The sequence below is a fragment of the Myxine glutinosa genome, chromosome 9 (assembly GCF_964187855.1).
Source record: "Myxine glutinosa chromosome 9, kmMyxGlut1.1, whole genome shotgun sequence".
NCBI classification, from domain to species: Eukaryota; Metazoa; Chordata; class Myxini; order Myxiniformes; family Myxinidae; genus Myxine; species Myxine glutinosa.
Window position 1 is genome coordinate 28,656,763 of NC_136269.1, and position 17,750 is coordinate 28,674,512.

At 46.0% G+C, this 17,750-nt stretch overlaps 1 protein-coding gene across 2 annotated transcripts in view; it reads right to left on the reverse strand.

Annotated features, from left to right (window-relative positions):
- DPP3 (dipeptidyl peptidase 3) overlaps positions 1–17,750 on the reverse strand; it is a 264,499-nt gene that overhangs the window by 202,205 nt on the left and 44,544 nt on the right. For both annotated transcript variants that reach the window (XM_068129393.2, XM_068129392.2), the window contains exons 5-6: positions 14,284–14,358; positions 6,201–6,294 (exon numbers count right to left, since the gene is read on the reverse strand). In XM_068129393.2, the coding sequence (XP_067985494.2) occupies positions 6,201–6,294; positions 14,284–14,358 (169 nt within the window). The remainder of the gene's footprint in view (positions 1–6,200; positions 6,295–14,283; positions 14,359–17,750) is intronic.

A 17,750-nucleotide genomic window follows, 5' to 3' on the forward strand; every position in this document is an offset into this window, starting at 1 on the left:
GACTGTAATGACGAGGATAGTGTTTTGGCCCCGAAATTAGAAAAACAAAATTTGATGATTGGCAAAGGATTGGCAGTAATGATTGGCAGATGATGGGTAGTGATTGGCAAATTTTTGATTTGTTGAAATTTGATGTGCAAAATTGGTAGTGGGAGATGCCCGATGTGGTGGGATGGCAACTCTGTCATCCCTCACAAAGGTGGGGCAAATGCGCTATAGTTTATGGGGTGTATGGCAGTGAAAACTAGCCCGGGTGGGTTAGGATATTGTGTGTAGGGATCTAGCGAAGATGACATTAGGTAACGTTAAGGTTAGTTAGTGACTGATACCTGTAGTGGGGACGCAGGTAGTTTAGTGTGGATGATAATGACGTGGGAGCGCAATAGTTTAAAGGGACGACTGGGAAGCGCAAGTTTCAGAGGGGAGTAGTTAGATGAGATGACGCTGTGTGAGAACTGGACAGGTGTGTGGAGCGGTGTATGAGTAGTGAGTGTTGTGGATCAGCGCGAATGCGCTTGGGGGAGAGAAGGGTGCAGGCGGCACCAAGTATGAGAGCACAGGTGTGCACGTACAGGTGTGTGGAATACATGGAGTATTGGAATGAGTGGTGTGGAGAGAGTTGGAGTAGGTGGTACGGAGTGCTGTGCATGGTGCGAAGGTGTGAATGGGGGAAGAGTGGACCCCCATCACGAATACCCGGGGCGGGTAGTGTAAGTGTTAGATAGAGTGTATAGGTAAATTGTGGTTGGATATTGGCATTTGTGGTGCGGTTGCAGAATGGTATTGTGGATGGGTGCATTAGTGTTGTGGAAATGGCTGGGCGTGTAGCCTGTTAGTGTGTGTAGTTGGTTTGGGCACTCCATCACTGTGAGGATGTCGGCCAGGTGAGGCCGCAGGTGGGCTCTGGGAGCCGTTAGTGTCAGTGGGTGCCTGAGGATCCCGGGTGTGGATCGGGCAGCCCGTGCCAGAGAGGGCACTGAGGGGGTGAGAGTGCGAGAGGGCCTTCCCCAGTTAGTTAGGTAAGGGTGAGGAGCAGGTAAGCTCGGGTGGCAACTACAGTGGTGGAGGTGTGCAGGTGGGTAGACCTGCTGGGAGAGCTACACGTCACAGCCCAGAAATTGTGCGAGGGCACCGGGAGATGAATCGGGGGAGTGAGACCCCAAATTGAGAAGCACCACAGTTTGGTCAATGGGAATTGGTTTTTAGAACCCATAGTGTAAGTTGGCCAATGGATTGGCAGGGAAAGACCCCGGGTAGTGTAAAGTGTGTTAAAGTCATTTAGGAAATAGTTAGGATTGATGAACCTGTCGCACCATACGCAGCCACTTACCTGAGGTGATGATGATGACTCCACACCTGTGTTTCTTTGTTTTGTGTGGCAGGAAATGAGAATTGCTGTGTGGATTTGTGAGACGCATCACGACGTGGATGAGACATTGGGGTGATTCCATCTCTCCCTCCTTAGGAGGGACTGATGATGAATTGGTGATGGCAAATTTTGATGTTGAGTTGGAGATGGCAAATTTTGATGAGAGTTGGAAATGGCAAATTTGATTGGTTAGGAGGGAGAGAAGACGAATTTGGTTTATGGGAGGAACGGGGAAGACAGTAGGGACGTTTGTTGATGTGTAAAGTAGATGTTTATGGGTAGTGTTGTGTTTTGTGGATACAGTAAGGGGTAAGGGAGGGGCAATGTAGGTTACCTGGTGGGGGGGGGCGTACGGTAGGAACGTACCTGTCTCACCTGGTTCCCATGTGCCCCCAGTGTGCATTACCTTGTATTGCGTGCACTTTTGCGCCCTTACCACCTTACTCACTTGTCTTCTTTTTGTCTCCCACCTCCGAGGATCTGGCTTTGGGGCAGAGAGAGAGGAGAGAGAGGTGCTGGCTCTGCAGTTGTGGGCCTGTACTTTCGCTGCTTGCTGCCTGGATCGATACACCATATGGACCGCAATTTTTGTGGCCGCCCACCATGGACCGCAGTTCTTCTGCGGGCAAGCACCACCCGTGGATGGACCTATGGGTCAACGTGGCACCTATGCCATACAGGTGAACCACTTTTAGTTGGCCCCCTGACGGCCACAATTTAGAAATGGACGCGGTTGGCGCCTTTCTTTATTTCTAAGGAAGCCAGAAGGCCAAGTGCTCCATGAAGGCAAGACCAGCGGCAGAACATCGGCCGGCTGCGACACCACCGGTGACTATGAACACTTTATTGGTGCACCGGATGGTGCTGACTGTACATGATGGGGTGGTGCTTTTGGTGCTTGGATGGGGTGCTCTGCACATTATTAAAGGCCGTAGGGCCACAGGGCACTCGTGGGTTGGTTTATCGATGCTGGCATGCGTGCTCTCTCTCTATGCATAACATCTGCATGTGTTCCTCAAAGAACAGGTCCTGGATCGTAGTGTAAATATCAGTCTTGTGTAAATAATGCTCCCTACCGGCTGTATGTTTAGTTTGAGGATTCTTTCCGCGATTCGGTTATCCTGTGGGTGTGTTTCTGTGAGGAGAAGGGTGCAACGTCGCAGGGGGACATATTTACTCATTTGTGAACATCTGTAAAACTGTCGCACTCAGGGTTGAGTTAATAGTAGAGGGAACTACATCTGAGTGCCACACTAAAGTAAGTAAAAATTTATCGGGTCGGGACGCCCCGAGGTAGAGAAGGGTGCAATGTTGCGGATATGAGATTGGCCTCCATCCATATCCGCTTGTAAATATTCCCCTATTTCCCCAATACTTCCCAACTATCCCCAATCCCCCATTCCCTAGTCCCATTTTCTGTAAACAACACTCTGTAGACCCGACCTTCCCCTATTTCCCCCATTAAATGTCGCATCCAGGTCCACCGCATCTCACGTAGACAACTATAGGACATCTTGCTAGTTATTCTTAGTCTATGTCAGTTAAGGACTCGTTTCCATTAATTCTGACTCTTCGTTGCACCAGAATGTGATTGTATGGCACCGTTAGAAAGTTTAGGACCTCCCAATACCTCCCCACAGCTCTTCCTCATGGTACAACAACAACAACAACAACAACAGCGGCGGCGGCGCGGGGAGTGTGCGTCCTCACTCCGGCTTGGTTAGCCGCCATTGAACATGTGCTCCGACGGGGTTACCACGCAGGGGCTCGCTGTCAGCTCCTCATCAAGGGCGGAGCCCGGTAACCCCCCGCACCCAATAGAAGCGGCGGACCGATCCCATCTGGGGCGGAGCTAACGAGCCGAGGGCGTGTCACTCCCCGCTGAGCATGCGCAGGAAGAGGGAGGTGACGTCAGATGCGCCCTCAGCTTGGAGAGAGAAGACGCCACCTCCGAGCGCTGCAATACCTCCCCGCATCTCTGGACCGGACCGCGTTTGAGTCTGCCCCTGAGCCAAGTAGTCTAGTAGGAAGACTAGGTCCCCCTGCACCCCCCGGAGATATACTTCTAATCAGTGTTTCTAGATTGGAAAAAATGTGTAGAAAATGACTAGCTATCGGTTGGTGGATAGGCGTGCAGTAGTCGACTGTTGATTTGCTGGGTGGGGGAGAACCAGTTGCAGAGGTGAAACCCCCTAGCCCAGTCACAGGCTGCAGGCCATTGCCATGCCATGCAGGCACCAGGCACAGACCGATCACAGACAACGCAGTTGTTCGTGAGCTACTGAAGCGTTCCGAGGCAGCAACTGCTGAGGCGGGTCAGAGATGGGTCCTGAATACATTTGATCTGGGTGTCTGCATGAAAGCCCTTCCCATCATCTGGCGCTGGCCAAATGAATTTGCTAGTCATGTAGTAACGATTGGACCCTTCCACACATCCATGAACTACATCGGGATGCTCACTGGACACAAGATGCGTGGTTCTGGATATGCAGAGATTCTCTTTGAGGCACAACTAGTAACAAGTGGATCTCTCAAAGGTGTTCTCAGTGGAAAGGCCGACGCAAAGTCCCTCTTTTGCCTCAAAACAGTGTGTGAGGCAATGGAGAGGCTGTTGATGGAGAGATTCACTGAGGAGGAGAACATCATGATCTCTGACCCTGCTGTGCTTCTCAGAATGACCCAGTCTTGCAACCGAGAGCACCTCGATGAAGCCCTCAAAGACCCCTCAACTCTACTCCTCATCAAAAATTTGCATAAAATTTGCATAATTTTGCATAAAATTTGCAGCAGTAATTTGCATAAAAATGGTATGTGGGACATTTTTTCAGCTTGGGGCCATAGCTAGTCATTTTCTACACATTTTTTCCAATCTAGAAACACTGATTAGAAGTATATCTCCGGGGGGTGCAGGGGGACCTAGTCTTCCTACTAGACTAAAGGTGCACCTTGTGCTATCGACTGCCTGTCCTTCCCTGCCATCAATCCCCGTGTAAGTCAGTCTTGTTCCGTTTGTCTGTGGTCTGTCGGGGATAGATAAGACTGTGTCTAAGTGCCCATCTTTTCTGTGCTTTACCTCTTACCTTGTAATCTACCCCTTTTCTGCATCACCAATTATATCCTCCTCCGGAGGTCTTGAGAACTGTACCCCTTGTGTCGTTTCATTTATCCCAGCCGTTGTGTCCTTTCCATCATTGATTTAGCGTAGCGCGATTCGGCCAACGTTCGAGTGGAATCGGGTGAGTTGGGCGGGATCTGGTTCTAATCGGGGAGTAACTGTTCGGACGCGGTAATACACCACCGCTCGGTCAATATAACATCTGTCCGCGATCCGCAACAATATATTCATTGTGCAATGTAAGTCTCTGACGGCTTCATTTTGCATGTTTCTAGAAGATTAATCACCAAATTGAAATTCCATGCATGATTCCATCAATATAAACCTAAATAAGAGGGGGTAGGATTCCATAGGTTAGGCTGGACTTTCACAAATAACTAGGCTGGTGTGAAACATTGACAGGCAATCACAACACAGTGCAGCCAATCATCTGTAAATTTCAAAAGGCATAATTGTCACTGTAACCTCTGTTTTCTTTTCTTTCCGATCTCACTTGCAGTCATCTTGCTTTTCAGCACATGTTTTGAAGCAGTAAATGCATAATTACGAGTATTGGTTATAAACACTAGAAAGATAAATTCTCTAAAATGTGAATGATCCCCATATGTTCCTCTGCCTTAAATAAACGAGATGGTATTCATTGAATACTTACCCTGCGCAGTCAAATTGTTGCGAGCCAACTCTTCTTTTTTTAACATTTTTTTCCTTTGATCCAATATGGCTGCCAGACCACGTGAGCGATGACATCATAAATTTATATTCTCTAATATAATTGTTGCATAGATCACACTCAATCCATTTCAAACTGATCAGATTAAGCATTGTCCCTGTCGAATTATGACATCATAATTTTGGCACAAATGACGTCATCGTGAACAACACCTATTCCCCATATGGAGTTCTTTACAATGAGCCATGTTTCAATTTTTTTCCATGCAGCGGTTTTGGAGATATAGAGGTGCAACATTTTTCGGTTTTTACAAGATGGCGCCTGTACCACATGACCTATGACGTCAAGATTATCATTACAATATTCTACAGGAGCCGCACATATTCTGAAAATTTTGTGTCCATCGGTCTAACAGTTGCAGATGAATGTTTGTTTTATTCATACTGATCAGATCAAGCGTTGTACTTGTCGAATTATGACATCATAATTAAGGCACCGATGACATCACCATCAACATATCTTATTCCCCATGGTGAGTACTTGACAATGAGCCATGTTTCAATTTTTTCCATCAAGTGGTTTGGGAGATATAGAGGTGTAACGTTTTTCCAAGATGGCGTCCGTACCACGTGACCTATGACGTCATAATTTTGAATAAAAAAAATCTACAGGCGGAGGTGCTTCTATGGTAAACTTTCGTGTCAATCGGACCAACAGTTGCCGAGAAAATGAATTTTTAAAATGCAGACACGTATGGCACACAGCACACGTACGGCACACAGCACACAACTGAATGCTTAACCCCGCATTTCGCTTCGCGAGCGCAGGGTAATAAAAGCCTCGATCAAAACTTCAACTCCTCTTGTACAATGCTTTTGAATAACAACTCAGTCAAAAAAACTCAGAATTATTACCAACGTGATACAAATAAATAGTTAGAGACATGGACCTTTAAAGACAGACAACGAATCGCATTCAACCAAAAAAAGAAAATAATGTCTCATTAGTTCGTATAAGGCATTAATTAGAGAGTTATTCACACTGACCTTGAGTGACCACAGAGGCAAGTCTAACCTCGTACTGCACCGAGTGGTCAGGGGCCACGACCTTGAAAAGGCGGGTATTATAGGCACTTATTTCCTGAAAGAGAGGAACAGCAGATTGGTAAGATGCCACACGCTCGAAAGAAATTTTACAAGTTAAACCACGAGTTAAATCAAGTGTCCATGCATTTTAGCTTCAACTAATTACCCATTAAATGTCAGAAAATCCCAGATCACTACATTAAAAGCTTAATATCATTGTGTTGCGAGCAACCTTTGATCATCGCAAAGGTTGATGTGTTTATCTTTCATAAATTGATCGTCTGTTTGCCGTGTCGCGAGCAAGGCCTTGTACAGTGTGCACTGTACAACCTTGAGGCTTTGTTTTTCTCTCAGTGGTCCGTCGTTTGTGATCCAATAACTTTCGTTCTCTGTATTCCCAGTCTTTTCACCCATAGCCTACTTCCTTGTGTAAATCTCAACTCAAAAAAAAACAAAAAAAAAAAAAACATTTCCTTCTCTGTTCTCATTCGTTTATTCATTCTTATTCGTTCGTTCGTTCTTCGACCACGTGTTTCTCCCCCATTTCCCCAGATAGTTTTCACTCATTAACCTTCAATGTTTACACTTTCCCCTCAAGTTATGTATTCCGTCATATTTTATAACACCTTTTTCTTCTTCTTCTTTAAAAGGCTGCTTTCGACTTGCTCACCAAATCAATTCATCCCAAAAAAAATATCCATCTCCTATAGTGCCTTTGTTCTACATTCCCTAAACTCTCCTGCACTCCATCCTCCATCCAGCGTCCTTAAACGTATTTTTAACTCGAAGGTCACAAGAAACTCATTTTGCAATAAATGTTCGTTTCCCATAAATCGTACACTTTCAAAAATCCAATCTCACCCCTCCCCTCCAAATCTTCCCCATAACCCCTCCCCTCCAAATCTTCCCCATCACCCCTCCCCTCCAAATCTTCCCCATCACCCATCCCTTTCAAATCTCTCCCCTTGCCCCCTCCCTCCTAAACTACCCCCTCACCCCTCCCCGCCAAGACGCCCCCTCGCCCCTCCCCTCCTAGACTCCTGCCTCACCCCTCCCCTCCAAATCTCCCCCATATCCCATCCCTTTCAAATCCCTCCCCTTGTCCCTTCCCTCCCAAACTCCCCCCTCACCCCTCCCCTTCAAATCTCCCCACCCTCATTGCTTCTCAATTTCCCCCCGCTCACTCCCCCTCCTCAAAGCGTCCTCCCCGCTTCTTCCCCCTTCAAACTCTCACCTCCATCTCCCCCAACCTTCTGCCTCGCTCTTCCCCCTCCTCAAATAACACCTCATTGTGGCTCACCCAATCACCATCAAACCTTTTGTCCGCCCCATCCTTCCCTTTCTCCGAGCTATTCTGAAATCTCTGACACACCTTCAACAGCTCTCCCTACCTCTTCCACCTCTTCCACATCTTACCCTACCCCTCCTCCCCCCTGTTCTGTATCTGATGCTCCCCCTTCCTCTTCATTAACGGTATGGACCTCAAACATCCGGGGCCTTCGTTCAAACTTAACCGATCTCTCCATACAGGTTGCTTCTGTCAAACCAGACGTGATCTGCTTAACAGAAACTTTCCTCCTTTATGATGTCTCTGATTCCATAGTATCTCTCCCGGGCTACTCCCTCCTCCGGTATGATAGACCTGAGCCTCGTCCTGGAGGCGGGGTTGCTATCTTTATCAAAAACTCTCTTCCTCACTCGCCCTGCACTGCACTCTCTCCACCTCACCCCCAGGAATACCTCTGGCTACGGCTTCCCCTTCGCTCCCACCTCTTGTTCATATGTGTGTTGTACCGTCCACCAAACAGTGATGACTCCATCTACATCTCGCTGTCTGATGATATGGACCAACTTCTATCTACTCATCCCAACTCTCTCTTCCTCATATGTGGTGATTTCAACTGTCATCATGCCAGTTGGCTGGGTGTGGGTACCTCTCTCACCAGCCATGGCTCCTCAGCAAAGGACTTCTGCGACTCACTGGGACTGACACAATCTGTCAATTTCCCGACCCGGATCTCAGTCAACGGAACATCTTCTCTTCTGGACTTGGTTATGACTAACTTCCCTGAAAATGTCTGCTGCTCTTCTTCTGCTCCGATCGGAACATCTGATCATGTCCTTGTTAAAGTGGACATCTCTCTGACCATCCTCAGGGAGCCTGCTCAGCGTCGACGAGTCTGGCATTTCACTCAGGCCAACTGGCACGGTCTTCAAGCAGCCATCAATCATCTGGACTGGTCTCCCATCTCTACCACCTCTGACATCAACTCATCCTGGGAATTCTTCCAAAGTAAATTGCTCTCTCTCATGCACAGATTTATCCCATCTCGTCTTCAGTTGTCATACCCTTCCTCCCGTCCATGGTACACGGAATCTTGTGGTGAGGCTGTTGCCCAGAAACAACTTGCCTTCGTCTCCTGGAAAGCAAATCCAACGGAAGGAAATCTCATTTCCTTTCACAAAGCCCGAAACAAGTGTGTGTCCACCCTCAGGAGAGCCAGGAAACAATATCTCTCCGTTCTCAAGACCGAACTCTCTTATCTGTCTCCCTCTTCCAAATCCTGGTGGCGTCTGGTCAAATCCGTTTCTGGTGTTTGTTCCCCCTCCATCCCCTCCCTTACCTCAAACGGCTACACAGCTGACTCCGCACGTGAAAAAGCTGAATGCCTCAACTCTGTGTTTGCCTCTAAATCTTGTGTCCCAAACCCATCCCTCTCTGTACCCACCATACCCAGTCGTACCCTGCTGCTCCTGGACTCCGTGTCCTTTCCTCCTGACAAGGTGGAAAAGTTTCTGTCAACCCTCGACTCTGATTCTGCAACTGGACCCGACGGCATCAGCCCACGGGTCCTAAAATCCTGCTCTGCTGCTCTATCTCACCCTCTCTCTGTTCTCTTCACCCTCTCTTTTGCTCAAGGTCAACTGCCATCTGCTTGGAAATCAGCCAACATCACCGCTTTGCACAAAAAAGGTGCAAAAACAGATCCTAGCAACTACAGACCAATCAGCCTTCTCCCAATTATCAGCAAAGTCATGGAATCCATCATTGCTTCTGATATGAAATCTTTCCTCTTCTCCAATGGCTTGATCTCTGATCATCAATTTGGTTTCAGACCAGGTCACTCTACTCTGGACATGCTGCTTCTGCTGTCTCAACAATGGATGGAGGTCCTCAATGCCAAACAGGAAATTAGAGCTGTCTCCCTCGACATATCACGTGCCTTCGACACGGTCTGGCACCCCGCTCTGCTCACCAAACTCTCCTCCTTTGGTATCCATGGAAATCTCCACGCATGGCTGGCGGACTTCCTCTCTAGTCGTCGTCAACGTGTGGCCCTGAATGGGTTTCTCTCATCTCCTCTTCCTGTTCAGGCTGGAGTTCCCCAAGGCAGTGTTCTGGGCCCCGTGCTTTTTCTGGTCTTCATCAATGATCTCTCTGACTCTCTCGAAAATCCTCTCTATCTCTTTGCTGATGACTCCACTCTCTGCCGCTCCATTCCTCTTCCCTCAGATCGGCAGTCTGCTGCCTCCTCACTCTCTGAAGACCTGGACAAAATCACAGACTGGTCAAACAAGTGGAACATGTCTTTCAATCCTGACAAATCTCACACTCTTACTATGTCTCTCCGAAAAGATCGACTGGACAACCCTCCCATCTACTTTCTCAACAATCCTCTCCAAGAAGTTCTGTCGCTCAAGATTTTGGGTCTCACTATCTGCCATGATCTTTCTTGGGAAAACCACATTTCCAAGCTGGCCTCCAAAGCCAGTCGCCGACTGGGCATCCTCCGTCGTGCGAAGTCCTTCCTCGGCACACCTGAGCTCCTCACCACATACAAGGCTTTCATCCGCAGCTCAATGGAATACTGTTCTCCCCTATGGGCCGGTGCTCCTGCCTCACACCTAGCTCGGCTTCACGCTGTTGAAACCAAAGCTTTCAGAATTATTGGAATCTCCCGCGATGAAGCTATCTCTGAGGGCCTTTCACTCACTCACCGCAGGCAGGTAGGTGGTCTTTCTGTCTTCTACCGACTCCTCTCCGGCCTTGCACCCCCAGCTCTCTCTGTGCTCTGTCCCCCAAATATTCCTACAGGTCGCACAAGATCTGCCAGCAACCCTCTGATGGTTAAACTGCCGAAATCTCGGCTCTCCGCTCACCTTCACTCTTTCATTCCTCTTTTCTCCCGCCTCTGGAACAAACTCCCTCACTCCCTTCAATCCCACTCCTCCCTCCAGGTCTTTAAAACAGCTGTTCACCACCATCTCTTATCTTCCCCCATCCAAAACCTTGATCTTTTCTACCCCCGCTAATTCACCCCAGATCCACCTTGTTTGAAATTCCAACTTCTTTCCTGGAAGTCCTGGCAGTGTCCATATGTTTTATACCTCTCCCACTGCCCCCTTCCCACGCCCCCCCCCCCCCCCCCCAAAGCCCTCGCCCTCTCTCAGATCTCTCGATGTCTCCATGTCTCTCGGTCCCTGCTCTCAAATGTTGTGTTTGTGTCCTTCCCCCTCTCTCCCCATCTTGTCTACCGCTCCCTATGTTATATGTTTTATGTGTCGGTTTGTCTTTCTGTGTGATTAATGTTCGCTCTTTCACGAGCCTCGATATTGTATACAAAAAAAAAAAAAAAAAAAAAAAAAAAAAAAATCCTCGCGTCAGTATCATAATATGCATGTAAAATATACTCGGCTCATCCGGGAGTTATTACTCTTAATCCTTCAATTATTTTAACTGTATTATGTATTTGGTTAGCATGAACTATAACGCGAGTATTTTAACCCAAAATTTCACAAATAACTTCAATGTAAATGTGCATATAAATAAAGAATTATCGGCTCATAAATGTTATTTATTATTTGATGCCAGTTTGTGATTGCTTGTGACAGTGCTTCACTCGGTAATTTGGCGATATCCGTAATTTGTTGCATTATCACTCGACAAATTTGAATGCAAACCGTACTTTCGTTATAAAGTCACGACTCCGTCAAAAGCCCAATGTGTCCCCCACTATAAAGTGACCACAATGTGTAGGTCACAATGTGTCCCCCACTATAAAGTACAATGTGTCCCCTACAATATATGTACGATTATACCCAAATAGAATGATTAGCACAAGTTTAAAACAAAGGTATGTTTTGAATAAATGACAAAACTAAAAAACAACTTGGAATAATTTATCAAGCATAGAATTATCAAGGTCGTCTAATCATAATTATGAGAAAGGAAAATATACTCAAATACGTGCATGTGCATCCCACATCAATCAGAGGCCAAATCAACCACCAGCAATTACACTTATTGAGGACTATTTTCAAACCATCAAACGATTATAATATCCACACATTATACAGGGATTTGAACTTGTATTATGTGGCAATGCTTCATATGTGATAACTAAATGAACAGGAGCTTGGCAGATTGATTGGCATGCCGAAGCAAGCAGCCACAGGATGGTCGGTAGGTGTGTGGCTCTTGGGGGGCCTGTTTACTCCAACCACGTGGAATCAGGGCAGCAACCAGCCCCGCAACTCAAGGTGCGGTTGTTGCCTTTCTGGACATGATCATCTGACTGTGCGTGCCTTGTGGCTGGCCGCAGACCCAAAGCACATGACAATACATTTTGGACTTTGATGGATCGCAAGACGAGACATAATCCTTTCGTTTCCCTTTTATAAAATGCTCTACTGCTGGTCGGAAACTGGGCCCGGCAAGGATGCCGATGGCAAGAAGTGAGATAAGTTCATGTGAAAGCTGGAATATTTGAGTGAAAAAGGTAAAAAAAATACAAGAAACAACTCATTCCACCCCTGGTGGCAATGAGGAATACACTTGAACTTCCCTCGGGATGCACTATCCAGTGATTATGAATACAGACTTGGGTATCTACAATGACGGTCGCACAAAACTCGATGCATTTCATTTGCATTTTTTCCTTTTTGCACGGCAAAATATGACTGCACACTGTAGGATACTGCCAATTCTGCTGTATTCACTTGCCAGTACCACCATATTTATTGCAATATGAATAATACATTTTCCCAAGGTAATCCTTTTCAGGGGCCCTTCAATTCCCACTACATGCTATTATTCCCTGCCATCATTTTTCTCCAATCAGAAGCCAGAAATAGGACTTGGTATGACTATTGGTGCTGGAATGAAATTGAATACTAATTGTGACCAAATCCAATCAATTTGTACTGTATAAAAGAGCCATAAGTACACTTGTTTATCCAACCATACAAGTATATTTTATAAGACATAAGTGTAATTTCCTGGCAGCAAGGCCCAAACTTGTTCCCAATTGAGTTTTCGTAGAGATTACAGAGTGAGCAAGCAGAGTCATGATGGCACTAATTAAACACACAATCAAACTGCCAATCTACCTGCTAGGACAATATAAATTGAAGAATGCAATAATGCAATATTATGAGATCCAGCGACACAACAATCCACATGGTTTATAAGAAAGCACGAGTTTCACAAACAAATAAAGTATAGTCTCAAAATGGACTCAAACGAGCACTGCATCACACTGTGTGATTACACTGTGCGATTACACGTGCATATACCTGCAATCAATATGCTTTCATTGCAATTCTAACACAGCTACTTAGGCAGTTAAGACCGAAAAATAGGACGTATCGTTCATTTTTTCAGGAAAGCACCAAATTTGGCACAGATGTAGTATGGACCTATACAATTGTTTTCCTGAGGGGCGCCCAAAAATTCAGAACCCCTGGTGGCCGCCATATTGAATTTCAACATGACCGCCCTTTGTGACCTATTTCCCTCAATAACTTCTATACTATGAGCGATAACACCACAGTTCCAGTGTCTTACCCCATGTTTTCATGGTCTCTGAATCCAATGGGATCAATTGCATAAAGATTGGCATCCATCATCTCTAATTTCAAGATGGCCGCCATGGTGTTTCCATTTTCCTTAAATCTCTCATAGTATTTCAGGTAAAATTTCAATTCCAAGTGATACACATTGTTTTATTGGTCTCTCATAACAATGGAATGGTATTAATTAATCAAAGTTACACACAGTTGCAGTTTTAACTTAAAATATTGTGGGCACTTGAAAGGTGGAGGCTCTCGCACAGACACGTAGTACTACAAGCACTGTCCATCGCAGTCACACAGTGATGTGCAGGGCAGATTTGCCCTGGAGCACTTACAGTTGCCTTTACAGGCCGACATACAATGGCAGCTTGTAAGCTCTGAACATGCCTCCTGTATCAGTGGTATTGTGGTCCAAATTGGTGTCCAAGAAGTCCCTGTTTTCATCCAGCCCCAATCAGCTGGTGATGGAAGTTCTGGGTAGGGCACAAGTGCCTGACTCCATACGTGTCCAGCCTGAAAACATGCACGTTTTAGGCGTTGTTCGAAGGCGTCTGCTGTTGGGGGAATGTGATCAATTGTTCTTGCCTTCTTCGTGAACAAGTGTCGGCGCATGTCATTCACTGTCTTTATCTCGGTAGTCCGGTCATAGAGGATGGCAACACATCTTTCTATGCTCTGTAGTTCCATAGTAATAGCGTCCACAGATGGCCTATAAGCGAAAGCATGAAAGGTCTGCGTCATACTGGGGTATGGCTCCCAAGCCTTCCAGGCTGTCTTTTTCCCAATTTGGGCAAAAAATGACTGTCGCAGCCAGTGAAGGCATGAAATAATGGCAAAGATTCGGACTTCCTGCGGCCAAGGCCGGTGGCAATTTTATGGATGGCAAGGTAGCGGTAGCTTTTACCAGTGCCGATGGCAATCCAGAGTTCCTCCACACCATGTGACTGGGAGGTAAAGTAGTGTGCTATTGCCAAGACCACAATATCAGAATCTACAGTTCGAATCAATACCCGTTTTCTCCCCCTTTTCACGGCATCCAGGACATTTTTGGGGATTTTTTGAATTTTCTGAATTTTTGGGCGCCCCTCAAGAAAACAATTGTATAGGTCCATACTACATCTGTGCCAAATTTGGTGCTTTCCTGAAAAAATGAACGATGCTTCCTCTTAACTGCCTAACTAAGCCTCACCTTTTCATCGAGGAAGCGCTGTGCCAGCTTGGAATCTTCCGCTGTGCAGTTTCCAGAGAAGTACGTGCTGATACCCTGAACGAGAAAGACATGCATAGAATCGAGCAGCACAACCCATTGTCCAAACAAAGCACGCCCTCTGCTGGACCATCATGGTTACCTGCACATCGACGATCAGGTTAATTGTTGCAAATAGTCTTTCCTCCTGCACAACTTCCAACCATGTTACACTCAAATGTCATGCTAAAATACCACGGTATTTTAAGATAAGAACATTAGAGAGAAAAGGAGAGGAAGAAAGAGTGAAAAAATGTATAGGAAAATAGAAAGAAAAAGAATGGGAGAGAAAAGGCAAAAGAGAAAGGAAGAAACTTAAGATAAGGGAATAAAAAAAAATGCATGAACATCATCGATTTACCTATTTCTCTTACATTATTTGGAATCACCCTGAAGACAAAAATGCAAACATAAATAATGTTAATGCAAACATAAAGCTATGGGCCCAGCACTAATCCAAAGAGCCAAAAAGCGATTCAAAGATATGTCTGAAGATCGAACAACATTTGAAGAAAAATAACAGTAGAAACAAATACAGCAAGCCACACAGTAAGTCATGTTATAAGAGCAACCCAAGATGAATAAAGTACCATACTTCCTCCAATATAGAACTAGATAAATAAACACCTCTGCCTTCATAGGAGATGGTTGAAAAAAAAGTAATGCCCAGGGTGTTTATTGGAGGAAGGATAGTGCGTAATGCCAAATTTAAGGGGTATGGTCACCAAGGATAATTGTCACTGCAAGCATTTTTACCTCCGCGACCGAAGGTGGATGGAGGTTATTTTTTCACACGTCTGCCTGTTTGTTTGTTTGTTTGTCTGTGAACAAGATATCTCAAAAAGTTGTACATGGATTCAGACGAAATTAGACGAATTTTGGAGAGGTAGTGCATGTGACAGGATGAAATGTTTAGATTTTGGTGAAGATCCGGATTTGGATCCGGCTAGTATAAATTTTAAAGTGATTCTTCACCTTCACCGTGGTTCGATGAACCCACTCAGCGCACACCCTATCATCATTTCTTCACCTTCACCGTGGTTCGATGAACCCACTCAGCGCACACCCTATCATCATTTGAGATAGGGTCAAAAACAATACATAGCAGGGTACCTCAAAAAAGTAATGGATGGATTTGGACAAAACTTGGTGGAGAGGTTGGATGTTTGACAAAACCGAATCATTTCGATTTTGGTAAAGATCTGAATATGGATTCATATGTGAGAATTATTTAATTTTCAAGTGATACTTCACCATTGAGATATCGGGCGAAACGCGATATGTAACATAAACATATTTTTAAAAGTTATGGACGAGTTATGACTAAACTTGGTGGATGAGCTGGTTAGGAGACAGGAACAAGCTGATTAGATTTTGGTTCAGGTTCGAATCCAGATCCGGCAAATCAGTGGGATACAAAACTGTTCAACCTGGCGGAGGTTAGGTATTCACTCCACCGAGTGCCGTTCTAGTTTTGTTGTCGTTTTTGTTTTTTCTTTTTATATACACAGTTGAGGTTCGTGGGAGAGCCTGTACTGGTGCACTGAAAGGATCAGGACGCAACAGGACAAAAGGAACAGCAGAGAAAGGAGGGGACACCAAAAGCAGAGCCAAAGGCCGAGACAGAGGGAGGTGAACAAGCAATAGTTGTGGGGAGGAATGGGATGCTGGAGAGAATGCATGGGGAAGACAATATGGATACCGAAGGAAACTCAGGAGGGAAAACTGGAAATTTGTGAGGAGAGATTGCGATGTGGGGTGGGGGGAGGTGGGTAACGAGGGTAGAAAAAAAAGAGAATGGTTTTGGATGGGGGATGATCTGAGATGGTGGTGTACTGCTATCTAGAAGACCTGGAGAGAAGAATGAGATTGAAGAGGATGTGGAAGTCGGTTCCATAGGCGACATAAAAGAGGAACAAATATGTGGTGAGTAGTGAACCCACATTTTGGTAGTTTCACCAAAAGTGGGTGATTGGCAGAAATCATGTGCCTGCAGAAATCTGAGGATTGTGCGAGGGAGGGGCACCAGAGCAAAGAAAGGGCAGAGGGTACAAGACCAGAAAAGAGGTGGTGGAAGACAGCAATCAGACAGGGCACCTCTTCCAAGGGTAGGCCAGAGAAGTAGCCTGGTGGGCTTGGGGGGAGGAGAGTGTTCAAAACCGGATACTTGCAGATGGTCAGAAAGTGAGAGCATGGGCTCTCCTTGCGTTTAAAGACACGTGCCAGGTACAACAACAACAACAACAACAACAACAACAACAACAGCATTTTAAGGCCATTTTCTCTGCAAGAGCGGGGGTCAGCCTTGCGGTCCCCATGACAATCTTCTCCATTTTGCCCTATTTTCTGCATCTCCCCTTGTTAACCCCCTTGCCCGCATTTCTTCTTCGACCATCTTGAGCCAAGTCTTTCTCGGTCTTCACCATCCTCTACTTCCTTCTGCATTCATTTCCATCACTTTTCTCAACCAGTCACTTTCATCCTTCCTCAACACATGACCAAACCATCTCAAACTGTTTCTCTTTACAGCATCCATCACAGGCTCTATTCCCATCATCTTTCGCAATTCATCATTTGTCTTCCTCTCTCTCAACGATACTCCACACATCCACCGAACGATTCGCATTTCCACCCTTTCCAGCCTTCGTTGCTGCTTTACGTTCATTACCCATGTTGGGCGATTTGATCCCTGGTGTTGGGCTAGCGGCTAGGGTGCCAGCTTAGGATCCTAGGATCCTGGGTTCGAATCCCGGTCGATCGCTGAATTAACACCAGGGAGGTTGACTCAGCCTGTTCATCCTTCCGAGGTCGGCTAATTGAGTACCAGTTCACTGGTAATTCCCTGTTTGTCGTTAAAGGGGGCAAAAAGGGTTGGCGTCAGGAAGGGCATCCGGCCGTAAAACATTGCTTCAAAAAGGGGACCAACAAAAACAACAACAACCACGGTTCCCGAAAAAGGCCAACCCCCGCTTTGCGGGGGAAAATGGCCTCTAAAGGTGGTTATTATTATATATTTATATATACCCATGTCTTGCTCCCATAAATCATAACACTTCTCACACATGCAACATACACCATTCCCTTCAGCTTCAACGACACTCCCCTCCTCGTCAGCACGCCAGTTCCCGAAACTTCTTCCATGCACATCTCACTCCAGCAACCGTTGCCGAGTCTGATCCACCTTCTCCATTCAGCATGTCTCCTAGGTAACAAAATGTTTTCACACCTTCCAGCTTCATGCTGTCTCCAAGATCCAACTCAACATTTCCTCCATCTGCAGCTCCCTTTGTGCACACCTTACACTTGAATGTAGCTGCCACACTGGTTAATGACCCTCTCAAACCACTACATTTTTGATGAACTCACTCAGCGCACATTGTACATTGAATGGAATTCACTCCGACACCCTT